Here is a 16,684-nt window from a genome sequence, read left to right as displayed (position 1 = left end):
CACAAGCACTCACCATGTCAGGCACTGTGCCAGGCTCTGGGATACAAAGGTAAATAAAATGCACACTCTTAAGACGTTCACAGTAAAGTGGAAGAGACGATACGTGTAGTGGTCATCTCAACAAGCCTACCGAGGATGGTAAGCCAAATGCCCAAATCATTGCAATAGCACCAAAAATTAGGTTAAAAGTCCCGGATCATGTTCTTGAACTTGTCTCTAAGGAACAAATATCTTTCCATGAAAATATAAAATCTTTAGAGCCAGAGACCATCTGCCTTGTCTTCCGGGTGCCTGACGTGAACCCAGCATGTGGTAGGGAGTTGATAGAACTGAATGGCTGAATAAACGAACGTGTGTGTATCCCTTTCTTCACCCCTTATCACAAGTTAACATTAACTCCTCACCGCCACCCCTTCCTTGTCTCCTGGTGCTCTTAGGGACATGACTGAGAAGCTGCCTCTACGTGTCTTGTATTCCTCAAAGAAAAGTTAAATAAATACAAGCCAGTTATCCAATCAGCAGTGTTTCTGTACCCATGGGTACAGGTCAACGTTCTAGGCACTGTGAAGGGAGATATGAAACGGAGGTCTGTGTGTCATTCCTCAAAAATGATGAAAATCTCACTGAGGAGTCGGAACGTGCCCCCAAACAAAGAACACTTCCAAGTAAGTTCAAACAAAAGTGGTGCTGAGTTAAGTGTGAGTTAAGTGCCCGGTAGAGGCACCTGGTGAATATCTGGGGGTTTAAGGGAAGGTCCACTGGCTTCTGCATGGTCTATGTGACTTTTGCCTAACTGAAGTGACTGTAATTCCCAAACTGAACCAACGGTAGGATTTTCTTCTCTATTCTAGGCCTTTGGGACAGAAGGAATGATCAATAAAAGCTAAAATACAACAGAGCCTGAGTTAGGTTCCTTCTAACTTTACTAGCTTTTCAATTCACTAAGCAAATATTTATTGAGCATAGGAGGTGGGCAAAGGCTCTGGGTTAAATGCTGCAAGGGATGCGAAAAAGAAAAGACAGCTTTCAAGGCCTTGCTTTGAAATCAAAGTCACCAGGAATTTTTAAAAATTCATTCATAGGAGGCATGAAAACACGTCCATGGTGGGAGAATTCTCCCTCCTCTTCCTCTTTCTCCTCCCCCCTCCCCCTGCTCCCTCCTTTTTATACAAGGCTAAGGCAAGACTTCTAAGTCTTATATTCAGTATTTTGTTTTGTTTTGGTGTAATACAGTGGTACTCAACCCCAGATGTACACCTGGGAGCTTTGGAAAAAATTAATTCCAGAGCCCCACATGCAAAAGTGGCCTGAGGGCCAGTATGGGCTAGGAATTCTGAGTGCCTCAAGGAAATAGTTATTAGCACTTAGTTCCACCCCATGAAAGAGATGACCCCCCAAAAAAGAGCCCTCTAGCTAACCATGACTTTGTCTGCAAATCCTCAGATGGATAAGAAAGGTCATGAGAATAAGGAGGAGGACACCGTCACCTCGGGCTCAGGAGGCCCTCACCCACCTTCCTCTCCCACTCCCATCTCCAACAGGACCAGATCCACCACCTCCAGCCCACAGCAATCACAGAACAGTAATTATTGTTCTTGCTACTGTAGGTGCTACCGTCCAAGGAAAGTTTGCTCAGCGCTAATTAGCTATTTTAATCCTTACGACAACCCTATGAGGTTTTCCTATTTTTCAGATGAGGAAATTCAGCTGTAAAGTGGTTTATTCTTAAGTTCATTCAGAAATCCTGGGATACAAAAAGGAAGAAGACACAGGCACTAACTCAAGAAACTGACCATTCCTGAGATTAAAAGCTGGTTGGGATAATTTAAGAAAGCAAGTGAGATTAGGGAAGATGTCCTGAAGGAAGGAGCATTTGAGCTGGGACTTGACAGCTTTAAAAAACGGGGAGCACAGGGAGATCAGCATGGTGCTTTGTGACCACCTAGCGGGGTGGGATGGGGAGGGAGGGAGGGAGAGGCAAGAGGGAGGGGATATGGGGATATATGTATACGTATAGCTGATTCACTTTGTTATAAAGCAGAAACTAACACACCATTGTAAAGCAATTATACCCCAATAAAGATGTAAAAAAAGTTAAAAAACGGGTAGGATTTGGATGGGCCAGTGATGGACAAAAAGTTTTGACCAACAAAGGCCTGAAGGGAAGCCCAGGTATTTGTGTCCGGTGGATGGATGGGAGACAAGGCTGGAAGGTGGGCTGTACTTGATTGCCTGGCTAAGGAGAGTGGATCTAATCTGAGAGGCAATGAGGAGCCATGAGGTTTACAGCAGAGAAAAAAGGTCCTCAAAGTATGAGGCAGCAGCATGGGGAAAGACTGAAGGAGAGAGACACCAAGCCTATTGCCCCTGCCCAGGTACCATGTTAGGTGCCTTCCCAGATCTAACAGGTGGGAGCTGGAACCCCGGGCTCTTGGATCTCAGGTCATCATTCCTCCTTCCCCACATTGTCTGTCTTGTGTGGCAGGAGCTTCCCAGACCGCCCCTGCCCTGACTGCTTCCTGCCCCACCTCATTGGCAATGAGCACCCAGAGGAACCAACTTGCTTCTGGCCACTCTCTCCTGGAAGCCTCTCTCCGACACCCCCTCTCTTCCTGAGTTGGGCTGGCATTAGGAGGCAGTGGCTGGGACAGGTGGGTTGATGCCCTCATCTCCATCAGCCTCTTTGCTGGCTTGGGGTTTGCGTGGGATCTGAGCAATGGTAGATGAGATCGAAGGTGGCCCCCGGAGCTCAAACCCATTAGCTGCATGGTCCCCAGTGCTGCGGCCCCAGCTGTCTTGTTCCATTAGAAGCAGCTCTGCTGAAGTGAGCACTTTAGAGCTGGGATGTACCAGGCGGCCGGCTGCTCCTGAGAGGAACACACTTGGCTGGCCTGTCTTCCATTTGCAGTCCTCTCAGCCAGGGACTGAATGCATCCTAGATGCCCTGGAGCCATCACAGAACATTGGGAGCCACATTTCTGAGCGGCTTTCAGCCCCAATTATTCCACTCAAGGCAGATACGTGGCCAGACAAGCAGGCTGCAGGCAGGCGCACCTCTTCCAATGAGTGGTCTCCTTAGAGTGGCCTTTCTTTAACCGAGTGAGGGTCTTTGTCTAAAAGAGTACAGAGCCTGGACCTGCCACTTCCTTGCTGTGTGATCTTGACTGGGTGACTGAGAAGCTGTTTCCTCATCCACAGACTACAGCAGTGGTTTTTGAGCTCAGAGAGTGTGTATGGCAGGGGGTGGCGAGGTTGAGTAAGAAGGCTTCATATCTCCCACCTCTAGTTCACCAGACCTGTTTTTATTTGACATGTAATGGCTTCCAAACATACTTTCACTTGAAAGAAAGACTTTATGGCTTTTTAAAAAATCATTAAACAGATGATCTTTAAGTTCTGTTCTAGCTCTAACATTTGCAATTCTTATTATCAAAGTATTCTCTGTAAAAATGCAAGCATCTGAAAGGATAATAATTTGGTTATCAAGCACTACCTGGGCAGGAATTATCAGGGACAGAACCCAGGTCAGGCAGCTGGGTCAGGAGAGGAGAAAGAGGCGGGAGCCTTCCAAAGGTAGGGCCTGCTTCGGGGTCGAGCCAACAGATATCACACTTAAAAAATGCAGCATTAAACACACACACAGACACACACACACACTCAGAAAAACGTGATCTAGATCATTCTGTCTGAAAGCTGCATAAATATCTTCTCAATTATATATTTGGTGTTTTGGGAAATTGTTCACTCCACTTAGATACTCCCCAGGGAAGGGACTGAGTCTTAAACATTTTTTAGATCTCCAGTGCTTAGTGCAATGAATGATTGTTGAAATGAACTTCTCTAGAACCTTTCAACAACAAAGTACACACACCTGAGCCAATGATCACACAGTTGCATAATATATATCACCTAGGTGTATGATATAGCACCTAGGTATAATAAGAATATTAATAATACCACCTTATTGCCACAGAGTATCATAAGTGCTTAAGCAGTGATTTTTCAAATCCACATCTCCTTTGATATTCATAAAAAATCCCTGTAGGGTAATCAGGGCAAAATGTCTTACCCCACAATAGAGGAAAGGGAACTGAGATAAATATAAGTTAAAGTGGTTTGCAAAAGTTTACCCAGTTCCTGCCTCCAGAGTATCAGTTCATTTCTCTTTATTCCTCAAGACTGAAAATCCAACAAGAGTTAAAAAAAAAAAGAAGCTCAAACACCGGGAAGACAGAGCACAGAACGAGACACCCCCCCCCCCCCCGCTGCCCCCACACTGAGCGCTTCCCTTCACCCTCAAATTGCACTTACCCTAGACCCAGGTCACACAAGGCGCATGTTTCCCGGACAAGTCCCACTCAGCCTCAATCCTGGGCAAGAAAGGCAGGATGCATAGGAATCGTCTATCCAGAGTGTGCAGAGTCCAGCTCACCGTGGCTAACACTAAGAGCACTAGATATCATGTGTTATCTAGTTAATTGGGCAAAGTGTCACTGCCGTGTGGCTCCAGAACCCAAGCCCCAATGCCGCTCAGCTTCACCAGTGCTGGCAAGCTTAATATAGCTCCCAAAGCCAAACTTGGCCTTGGCCTCTGCACACAGCCCAGTTGGCCAGGACCAAAGCTTTCAGCTGACCTTTCAACCCCAATCCCTCTGTACAGACATATGGTCCAGGAATAGCGACCCTGCCACTCACATGGCTGTGAAGCTGAATTTATTGGCCAGGTTTGGCTCAATTAGACTGGAGTGTGGTGGCTAAAAGCAGGCTTGGAGGGCCGGTGCCCTGCCCCTTCCCCACCCACAAGCCCTGACACTGGTCATTACCTCACCCTGTCTTATTTCTTCCTGATACAATGATTGCCATTTGAAACTACCTGGTGTATTCATTTCGTGTTTGTCTGTCTTGCCTGCTACAGTGTAATTGCCATGAAAGTACAGGCTTATTTAGTGCTTTGCCCCAGAACCTAGGGCGGTATCAAATAGTGCCTGATACGGAGTAGATCCTGCTAAATAGTTATTTGAATGAATGTGAATGTCCTTTGCAAAATTTCACTTTTGTCCCAGAACTTCCACCTCTCTTTCTGTCTCTAACCTATTGACTTTGACCTGCCTTCCTGTCATCTGTTCACATGAATGAAAATGAATAAACCAATCTCTTCAAGTCCCACATTCTAAAGGGTATGGTATCACCAGCTCTGCCGATGACAGCATAGAGCCATGTCCCTCCCCACCACTGTCTGGTCCCCACTCATCCGAGTGGTTGACATCTGGAACACACAACCGGAAGTTCACAGGGCCCTTTTCTATGCTCTCTTCGGTTCTGCCCCTACACCTTCGACAGCACGTACAACGTTGCAATTTATCTGCGTGATGTGGCACATCCCCCACAAGACTCCTTGGGAGCACCGATTATTCATCTTTTAATCCTTGGCAGTCAACAGGAAGATCCTGGGGTCACTGGTTAAGTCAGAATACACCACAGCAGTGGGCAAACGCAGCATCATAAAGATTGAGTGGGGATGTGGTGATTTGGGGTGTAACCCTGGCTCTGCTGTGACTGGTGGTGTGAGGTTGGACACATCACCTGAGCCCACTGAGCCTATGTGGGCTGAAGGACTTAGAACTAGTGGTTCTCAGCTGGGCAGGGGTGGGGCAGTTAGAATCCTCTGTGGGAGTTTTACAACCCACACAAGGGCCAAAATATGGGATAAGGGAGAAATGTGTACTCTGAAGAAGATCCTACAGGTGAGAGCCATTAGATTACAAATTGGGGTTCAAAGTGCTGGCCAAATGGGACCCACAGAAGTACTCTGCTTGGCCCGTGGAGTACTTAAAGTCTTTGAATTTGAACGGCTTCAGAGTATGAGGGCAGCTTTGTACAGACCGCACCAGGCTCATTCACCTACCTGTGTTAGCTGCCTGGCCCCTGGCTCCTGCAATCCCTACACTAGATGATCGCTAAGGTCTTCTCCAGATTCTCTAATCCATAGATGAAAAAATTACTGAAGTCCTTACCGGCTGTAAAATTCTATGACTCCACATGGCTTTGCTTTCAGACTCTGAGCACATGAAATGTCTTGGAAGGCACTCTAGGGATAGTCTCTGAAGTTCTCTTTGTAGCAGTAAGAAATGCTAACACAGTGGGAGTCCTGCGTCTTCTTAGAACTACAAATTCAAAGGAGGCTACAGGACCTACTAATTCTGCTGCTAGATGTCTTGAGGGACCCTGGCCCAATAGTGAGATACCAGAATAGGGAGAGAGGAGAGTCTGGTAGATAAGATCATTGCTCCTAATTCTTCATATCCTTTGCATTGTGTCTTTGTAGTTCCTCCCAATGAAACAGGCACAAACTATTCCCCTGTCCCACCAATGTTGGAGTTGGTCACACAATTTTCTTAGGCCAATGGGATATTAATGGCCATGATGTGAGCAGAGACTTCACTGTATTTTCCTGATTTGGTTTAGACTTTCGCATTCCTGGGAGATACCTTGAGAAAAGCATGCCCCAAGAAGCTGCCGCTTCTTTAGTCTGGGGCATGAGGAGCTGACCTGCACCCAGGCTGCAGCCTAGCCCAGCTCACCCACCATCTGAAACAGAGCCTTCCTAGCCAACACATAAACTTGTGAGTAAGAAAAAAACGTGTGTTTTTGTATACCGTGGCAATATGGGGATTGTTTGTCATGCAGCATCATTACAGCAATAACTGACCACTACAAGAAGGGAAGGTTGATAATCTCAGTGTGACATTGCTAGAAGGAAGTACACAGCATCTGGCCATCCTGTAGCTTCCTCAGAGCAACAATGTAGTATCTACCATGGATATACATCCTTGCCTCTCTTGTAGCAAAAGGCACTAGGAATTAAAGTGAGGGTTGTTTTTTTTCCCCCGAGTCTCCATAATCTTTACCTCTATCTCAGAGATAGCGTGTAGGTAACACAGTCTGCCTGTTTGCCTATTTATCCGTGTGCCACATCTGCCTATTTGCCCTCTCAACCGTAAGCTCCTGGAGAGCAAAGACCACATCCTGATCATTTCGGTATCCCCTATAGCAGGGGTCCTCATCCGGTGGGGCCCCAGACTGGTACCGGTCCACTGCCTGTTAGGAACCTGGCCGCACAGCAGGAGGTGAGCGGTGGGCGAGTGAGTAAAGCTTCATCTGCCGCTCCCCACTGCTCGCATTACCGCTGAACCATCCCCCCGTTCCCCACCCCTCCCACCCCCCGATCCGTGTAAAAATTGTCTTCCACGAAACCTGTCCCTAGTGCCAAAAAGCTTGGGGACTGCTGCCCTATAGCATGTCATAGAGCACTGGGCACTTCACTGACTCGAAAAATACCCAGTATTGAGAAGAATCAAGGGGGTCCACCCCATGGAAGACAGACAGGCCTGAGAGACACTGAAATCACAGCCAGGGCTGAACCATTGAAACCACAGGGGTGGCTCCCTTTCAGCCACAGTTTTCTGGACCATGAGGCATCATCAGTTCTCTGGGGCTGCTCTGCCTGAGGGCACACTCAATGAAGGCCCTGCAGGAGAGAAGTCTGCAGAGACAACCCAATCCCTTTGCAAGCATGCACTAAGCACCTGCCGAGTGCTGCCTCTGTGCCAGGATGAAACTATTTAGGATGTCTGGAAAGACGCTGGAGAGGACAGACAGACACCTACCTGAGAGCTGGGCGGGGCAACCAAATTGATTCCTGGAGGGGCTGCAAGAGCTCCTGAGGGTGGGCCCATGGCAGAAGTGATGACTCGATATGGAGAGCCCAGGGCATTGAGGGGGGTCCCCACTGCACTCAGAGTCCGTGGGGCACTCACTGGGGTGTCAGTGTAGCTGGGGTGGCTGTCCATGGGCTTCCCTGTGGACAAGGCTGCCGACGGGCTCATGGACGTGGAGCCAGAGTGGCCGGGGGAGCCTGTAAGGAGAAGATCAAAGGTGATGAGAGGCTATGAGAACACAGGGATGGCACACTAGGACAGAGCCCCCTCCTTGTGTTTCCTATATCCTTCCCCTCCTTCCAGCCACACCTGCACACCTGTGAACTCCCGCAGCTGGTAGAATAAAGGCAAGCAAAGAGCAGAGAGGGGAAGGGGCCTGCTGAAATACTCATTGATGTGCCAGTCCTCTGGTGCACCACATGACATTCACCTTGAATTGTGTCAGATCAACAGCCAGGGCCACAGGGGCATAGCCCACATGTCCCCGGGCCTGGGTGACTGTGACCTGAGCCAGCCAGACAGGGAAGGTGAGTCAATACCAAACCCCCAGTTGGGGGATGGAGTGAGCAGGTGTCCAGGCTGCTCCAGAATTCCCTGCCTCAAATTCCTATTGCTCTGAGAACTGGGGCAGGGCTGAACCTATAAAGTCGGGAGAAATTCATTCATTCATATGTAATGAGCATCTATTAAGGTGCAGGAACTACACCAGGTGCTAGGGATTCAGAACCGAAGGGAACACAGCTCCTGCCGTCGGGAACACATTCCGTAATGACCACGGGGAAGGCAGAGACTGTTATCATGCCCTTGACGGCCAGTAGCTTTTGCAGCTTTATGCCCATAAGGTTCCTGTCCTGCCAATCTCTTGGAAGGTTAATCAGTGCTCAGGGAAGAAGACTCAGGATGCTTGGGCATGGCTCAATGGCCACAGAGGCCCAGGAAGCGCAGCCAGGACTGCCCAGAGTGTTTCTGCCTCCGGGGATAGGGAGCTGCGGCCACAAGTGTCTATGAAATGGGCTCTGGGCAGATGGTACCTGGTACCATTTCCCCAGATAAGTTGAGCCCAAGTTTAGCTGCAACTCAAGATGAAAGAAAAGAAGGGTGCCCCACTGTCATCTCAGGAGCTTGGCATGGAACGTTCTCTCCAGAAGAGAGGAGCTGTGAGCCTGAGCGTCTGCAACAGCAGAGGAGAGACTGGGAAAATAACAGAGAAGCCCACCCTAAATCACAGCGCCACTGCCCTGTGTGGCTGGCATTGCAAGAACAGATTCAAAGGAACCATGTGTTAGGCCCCACCACAGCACCCATGCTGTCCTCGTGGATGGGACATGAGAGGATTAAGGGGAGAGATGGTCAGTAAGCATGGTTTGCTGGAGAAACCATCCAATTCTCTCCCCTTCCTACTGGAGCCCAACACCACGCCAGGCAGATAGGATGCTGAAGGGAGTAAGTCACGTGCCTGACCTTAGGTGGTTCACTGTTGGTTCAAGGAATATCTCTTTGAGTGCCTTCTACATGCAGAGAAGGCGCTGCATGTCTTAAGCCTTTCGGAGACCTCAGTAGCACTGAGCATAGTATTAGGAACAGAATTTAGGGAGGGAGGTACTCTCTTCACATTCTGGAGGGAAGAGTGGGGCATCAGAGGTATAACTGTGCAGCTATTCTTAACCATAAATGTCCCACTAGAAAAATGTCAACCTGGAGTTGCCCTTGGAGCATCTGCTAACTTAGTTAAGGTCTACTTATGGAGAGGACGGTCACTCCCATGTCTGAGGAGCCTGTGCCCTTCTAGTGATTCCACCTAAGAGTTTCAGCCTATCGGGTGTCTTGTCTCATAAACAGATGAATCCCAATCATGATCTTTTAAGTACCACAACTGAGGTGAACCAAATGCTCTGGGTCCACAGAGTAGTGGTAAAGGGGTTTAAATGAACAAGTGAGACACTTCTTATGTGTCCTGAATAGGCAATTTCCATACATTAACTCATTTTATCCTGATAATAGGCCTATGAGTATTATCTGAGCCTTTTTTTGTTTTTTGTGTGTGTGTGTGTGTGTGTGTTTTTTGCGGTATGCGGGCCTCTCACTGTTGTGGCCTCTCCCATTGCGGAGCACAGGCTCCGGACGCGCAGGCTCAGCGGCCATGGCTCACGGGCCCAGCCGCTCCGCGGCATGTGGGATCCTCCCAGACTGTGGCATGAACCCATGTCCCCTGCATCAGCAGGCGGACTCTCAACCACTGTGCCACCAGGGAAGCCCCTCATCTCAACCTTTTACAGATGAGACCACTTAGGCTCAGTCTCACCCCCATGCTGCTCCCAGTTCCGGGATGACTTACCCCCACTTCCTTTGTCTAGCAAGTTCTGATTCATCTTTCAAGGTCTAACTCAAGTATCACCTCCTCCAGGAAGTCTTCCCTGGTATTCCTACTCTGGTTTAATGCCCTTTTCTGTTTTGTAAGTAACAGCTTGTGTATTTCCTTGTATTTTCCACTAAATTGAGAGGGGAAAAAAGTGTCTGTTTATGTATCCTCACCACTAGCACTGTACCGGCATTAGCCAGGAAATAAGCGGCAGAGCCTGGATTCAAACTGTCAATCTGAAGCCCGTGCTCTCTCCTGTGTGCTCTGTCAAGGATAGCAGAGATGATTCAGAGAGCCATCATATCACAAAGTACAAGGTAACTCAATTATGAAATGATCTCATGCTGAAAGTTCATCTGAAGAAGAGAGAAGGGGGCACCTTCCAAGAACTCAAGACAGAAAAAACAAAAATCTTCCCAGACGGTCACTGATTAGAAAGAACAATTTTAGACTCTTCTGAGGCGCTGGAAGTCTGTGACATTTAAAGAGGCCAATGTACACCTTGAGCCTGTTACTAAGATAACATGTGACAGGTGAGTTAGGAGCCAGCCCGACTTGATGGGCAAGGAGCCGTGAACTCGGCAGGGATGACAGCTGTCCTTCCCCACAGCCAAGCCATCTGAGGGAAACCGACTTTCCCTTCCAGCGTCGGCTTTCCAAAAATGGACCAAAGGGCCCTGCATATTCTGTTTTAATTGGATCTCAGAAACTATGCCTTTCATTTCTATATCCCCAAGGTAAAGCCCAGTACCTTACACCAGGCTCAGAGCTATGGGACAGACGGGAACAAGATTTTCCTTCACACATTCATCAACCTGAGAGTTCCCAAGGTGTGGAAACTGCAACACCAGTGGTAAGGGACATTTTAGGTCGTGTTTTAAGCGGTATGTAGGCAAACCTTTTGAAAATATTAATAGTTTTATATTCATTTTCACTGTCTCCTATTTATAGCAAGTGACTCTGCTTCCGTTTTTTATATAAAATGATGTTCCTCAAAATTGCTATTTAAGTTTTCAAAAGAAAAGTAAATTGACCTCAGAACACTTCTAAGTACAAGAACACATGTTCGATATCATGAAAATAGTATGCAAAGGTATGATGTTTAAGAAACATGAACTGTGCAAAATATAAAAATATGGACTTGGGGAAATTCACAAATTGCTTCCAGAATAAAATGGTATGTGAGAGAGATTTAAAAGTACATTGTTTTTATTATATTTAATAATAATATAAATTAAGACAATCAGAATATGGCTTGACTACTCAGTGATGACAATGGTATATTGCTGAGATAGAATTAAACACAGTTAAAGTTTGATTTACAATGGCGTTTAAAATGTGGTTTGTTTCTGTTGAGTCAAAGACCCAGAAGAGATGGGCTACTTTATAACCGTATTTTTTAAAGTAAAATTCCAAAAGACAAATACATCTTACACAAATGCATTTTGGTTCTTTGCCTCTCACAATGACCCAGAGTTTCTTAGAAATAACAGCCTTGCTTTTAGAAAAGGAGGAAAGCAATGCCTATAATGACAAAAGTGTTTCTCAATGGAAAATTAATCCATTCTCCCAAATAGACTCTAAAGCATACCTGGCCATGACATTTTTATCAGTCTCTTTCACTCTCACTCCTTTTTTTTTCATAGCCATGTGGGAATTACAGCTAGCACAAGTTTTCCAGAAACCTGGGTTCTAGTCCAAATCCGAAGTCAAGTTTTTCTCTAATGCTTCTCCCTGGCTCCTCTGCAGAGGCTGGGAGCCCAGTTCTCCAGCCTCTGCAGCCCATCAGCCTTGCTCGCTCCCTGACCACACACCCTCCTGATCCCTGTCAGCCTCTCACACCATGCCCACTGTCAGATGCCCGGGAAATACACAAAATTCGTACTCTGCAGAGTTCACTCTCTTAGCATAGCCATGATTTTTATAGAAATTAACTTATCTGATGGGAGAGGACTTTCTCAGGGGCTTCTCTTCTCTCCTGGTGACATACTGAAGAAGCGCCTTTCGTATTCCCGGGCCTTATTCTCCCCGGTAAGGAGCCAGCACACAATGGCTTCTAAGATCCCTTCCAATGCTGCTCCATGTACATTGAGGTAGGTAGCACATGGCTCACTGGCGTCTAAAAGAAGTGCAGGTGGTGGTCTGGAATGGTCTGAGTCTGGACCACTTGCTGAGGGGCCCCTGTCATCATCAGCTGGACCATGTTAGCCCTTCAGGCTGTTTGGGATTCCAGACTGCACTTTGAGATGCTGCTGGTGTCACCAGGAAGCAAAGCTCTTTGGAAATCTGCAGGGTGCATACACTCTATTGATTTCCGAAGCCTGTGTGTGCATTGTATGGGCATTAGGGGTGCAGTCTATGTGGAATACAAGCCTCTGAAGCCCCAAAGTCCTAGGTTGGATTGAGGTTGTACCACTTTCCAGTCACATAAAGTTGAGCCAGGAACTGGACCTCTCTCATCCACAGTTTCCTCAGCCATAAATGGAGATGCACATACCTATCTCAGGGGTGCTAAGAGCATCTGAGACGACTGGCCCAGTGGTAGCAGCTGCAATTACTTACCATACTGTAAAAGTGGTGAGGGAGACCTGAGTCTGGCTTGAATACCATTGTAGAAGATTATGTAAGTAAAGGGTTTAACCCAAGCCATATCAATAGTAAGTGCTCTGTTAAGGATTGTCACTACCATACACTAGTACGTACATACCAGTTGTTTATAGTATTAGTCACTCCTCTGAGCACAGAGTGCCCCTCCATTATCCCAGCCACCCCAACCCTTCCCCTAGGACCCTCCAGATCTCCCCAGAATCCATCCCAGCACAAAGATATCCTCCATGCTAACTTCCATTCTGAGTACCTGGTGACCTACTGCCTGTCACATATTTTAAATTTCACCACGATTATCATTGTGGTATCTAGCACTGTGCCTGGAACATGCTAGATGCTCAAAAAATATTTGTTGCCTAATCAATGAATGGAATAGATTTTTTGGTTAATTAGTGTATACAACTATATATAGAGTTCATCAATAGAAATTATTTGCATAAGAAATCTATGTCCCTGATTGTTTACCAAATCCAAAATCCCTGCAATCTCTAGACAACAAATTGCATGTGTGTGTTGAGGGGGGACTTATTGAGAAAGAGAAGCCCAGGTACTTAGAACTACAGAACTCTTACCAAGGCAAGGAAGTTGCTTGGCAACCTTATCCTCAGCCAATAAACGTAAAATGTTAAGCATGAGTCTTTCTAATTGGCTAGACAAGAGAACAAATGGCTTGGTGCTCCACCCCTTTCCTGCTGTACCTGGGTAGAGAATTCACTGTCCCAGCTTCAGGATGGAATGGAAACTTATGATGAATCATTGATAATGGTTAATACCCATCCACAGGGAAGGGGACAGAGGCAAAAACTTGCTATTTCTAAGAGTCATAACTCTCCATTTGAAGTCCAGGGAACATCACAGGGCCCTACCCCACTCTACTCTCTGTCACGGTGGGCACAATCTCACACCCGATCTGCCTCCTTTTCTCCAATGGAGGAATGTAGTACATAAGCCTAAGAATCATAGAATATTCAGAAACCTGGCCTGTTCTTCCTAGTTGAAGGGAAACTTGCTCACACAGCCTTTCCCAGCTTGGCTTGTAATACACAGACAGGCTGCAAGAGAGGTAGGCCAGGGTCTGCCGTATGAAGACACTTAACTGACACTTAAATTTTATCTCCTCTACTAAGTAACAACAACAGATAATATTTATTAAGCAATTGCCATGAGCCAGACATGGTTCTAAACACTTTACAGATATTGACTCATCTCATCCCTACAAATTCCTTTGAGGTTACCAACTCTCACACCAATTGTACAAATGCAAAAACTGGGGGACAGAGAAATTAAATAACTTGCCCAAGAGAACATGGCTAGTAAATTATACAAGTGGCATTCGATTCTAGGGGAAAAGCAGCAGACCTGGATTTTAATCCCAGCCCCACCATATACTATACTAGCTGTGCAGCTACTTATCGCAGTTACTCAGGACCACTCTTCCATCAAGCCTCCCTGGACCCAATTTCTGTCCCCAACTCTGCCCTTCCTAACCCGACTCATGGCCTCTCTCAGGACTTTGACCTGGTACTTTCTTTTTTTTTTTTTTTTAATTTTTATTGGAGTATAGTTGACTTACAATGTTGTGTTAGTTTCAGGTGTATAGCAAAGTGAATCCGTTGTACATATACATATATCCCCTCTTTTTTCGATCCTTTTCCCATACAGGTCATTACAGAGTATTGAGTAGAGTTCCCTGCGCTATACAGCAGGTCCTTATTAGTGATCTATTTTATACATAGTGGTCTGTAGATGACCTGGCACTTTCTGACTAGAACACTTCCCATCTGCCTCCAGCCTCTCACATCAAACACAAGCTCTGGTTTCCTTCATCAGGGGTCCCAGCTCAGCCTAACCTTTTCCTCCCTCTTTCTTCCACAGAAGGGATACTCAGATGCCAGGGGCTGTCTAATATGCTTTCTTATATTTAAACTGCTGTGGCATTTTCAAAACCCTCTCACACACACATCAGAGCCGCACGGCCACCCTGAGACCGGATGGGAAGGTATTTTACAGGCACTGAGCTCCACATTTTAACAGATGTGGACACCAAGATATTAGTTCTCAGGGAGTGAGAAGAAGTAGAGGCTGTATCTCTTAACAGGAAGCTTTCTCTGCTACCAATGTCCTTTCTGGCTTTCTTGATGGGGAAAATGAAGAAACGTGATGGAAGTGGCTAGCGAGCTGTGGGAGAAGAGGCACTCCTTCTGCCCCCGAGGCTCAGCCCCCTTGGCCTCTCAGCAGGAATAAGAGAACACAGCAGCTGATAGGCTGACACGGCTGTGTGCAGCCCTGGCCAACTGGCCAGCCTTTCTGGGCTCACACAGGGTAGCTCTGCCTGATTCCTGCAGTCCCCAAAGGAGAGCTGGCTGGCTGTTCAGGGTAGGGGCTGGAGGTTCCTTCTTCTAGTGCCTGGAGAAGGGGGAGGGGGAGATTGGCATCCTCCACTCCCCCCTCCATCCCTCCCTTCTCCCTCCACCCCACCCCCTCCCCTAAAACCTGTAATGATGGAGGTAGTGAAAAGCAGGCAAAGATTAATAATCAGCCTCATTATTACCAGCATTATATATAATTATAGCAAAACCTCACTCATTTGGATCAATTGAGAGAAAAATCAGTCTAAATTCATGACAAGTTGGCAGATTACTTTTAAATTACGATTTTAATACTTCTAAGTAACACACGTGAAGAGTTTGTTCTTCAAGTACCACAAGCTAATGGTTATTAAGTGGGGATTTTATAAAATCTGCTTTAAAAGACTCTTTTGTAATTAACACTCCGTTAATATGCTAATGGGGTTCCTACTATGCTTGCTTTTTAAATTGCTCGAAAAACGATGTAACGTAAAGAGGCTCAACACTTCTACAATCTTAGTTGCTTAACAAACCTTTTTTGTTATTTTTTCATGAATGAGCAAATACAAACTAGCTCCTGCCATGATCAGTTTAATCACCATTCCAAATTAATTCTGTCATAAATTAATAAGGCCATATTGTTTTGGGGTAGAAACCAGACTTTCAGGACTTGAAGAACCACCTTATTTTATAGAAGAGAAACTAATCCCAGAGAAGTTGCATGACTAGGTCGAGGCCACACAGGACAAAAACACTGGGTCTTCTGCTCCCAGGTCCAAGCTTATTCCATCCACTACATACTGCCTTACATTCATAAAACTCTTTATAATTATCTGCTGTGTATTTCCATATCAGTTATTGGTTCCGTCAGTCAAAAAATATTTGTTGAGCGCCTACTGTGTGCCAGGCTCTGTGCTAGACACTACGGATATAGCAGTCCCTTGGAGGCCACTGTCTGTTCCATTCAAGCTTCAAACTGACTCAGAAGAGTTGGAAGGGCAGAAATTATCCCCATTAGGCAGATTAGAAAACTGAGGTTCAGAATGATAAAGTGACATTTTCAAGTGCTTATTGTGAATTACTAGAGACCTAGAATCTGAGTCTAGCATTATTTCTGTCAACCTTCCTACACGTAATTAACGGCATTTGGCCTGCAAACCAGCCTTCCCACCCAGGACCAAATTTGAACTTCTCTGGTACAGATGGATATTGTGCCATCCCTAACACATTCGAGGCACCAGAGGGTACTGGAGCAGGGTCTCCACCAACCAGGACAGGCTGTCTGACCCTTTAAACAAGTTCCATGCACTGATACACCATGTACCAGCCCATCCACCAAGACAAATGCCAGGAAGTGCTCCAGGCATTTGCTGAGGGTGCCCCCCTCTCACCCCTTGTTCCGGAAGTCCTTGAACACCAGTTCTGCCCACACCCAGCTCTTGAATCCATGACCTCAATCCCTTTCTCTGTCTATATAGGCTTCTTGTACATATATGCTCTCCCTAGCCTCTCAATATGGACTGTCTTCTAAAGACAGCAGTTGTCTTAAAATACAGCAAACCATATCCCTAGTGCAATGTTACCATTGGGTAATGGACATGGTATTATTTGTTCTCAGGTTCCAGGTACCTAAATTCCTTGAATCTATTCAC

At 46.4% G+C, this 16,684-nt stretch overlaps 1 protein-coding gene across 2 annotated transcripts in view; it reads right to left on the bottom strand.

Moving 5' to 3' along the window:
• RXRG (retinoid X receptor gamma) overlaps positions 1 to 16,684 on the bottom strand; it is a 44,425-nt gene that overhangs the window by 19,925 nt on the left and 7,816 nt on the right. For both annotated transcript variants that reach the window (XM_004282043.2, XM_049705519.1), the window contains one exon: positions 7,668 to 7,915. In XM_004282043.2, the coding sequence (XP_004282091.1) occupies positions 7,668 to 7,915 (248 nt within the window). The remainder of the gene's footprint in view (positions 1 to 7,667; positions 7,916 to 16,684) is intronic.

Source organism: Orcinus orca, chromosome 1 (genome assembly GCF_937001465.1).
Source record: "Orcinus orca chromosome 1, mOrcOrc1.1, whole genome shotgun sequence".
NCBI classification, from domain to species: domain Eukaryota; kingdom Metazoa; phylum Chordata; class Mammalia; order Artiodactyla; family Delphinidae; genus Orcinus; species Orcinus orca.
Note: the sequence above shows the minus strand (reverse complement) of the source record. Positions and strands in the feature narration are given on the sequence as shown.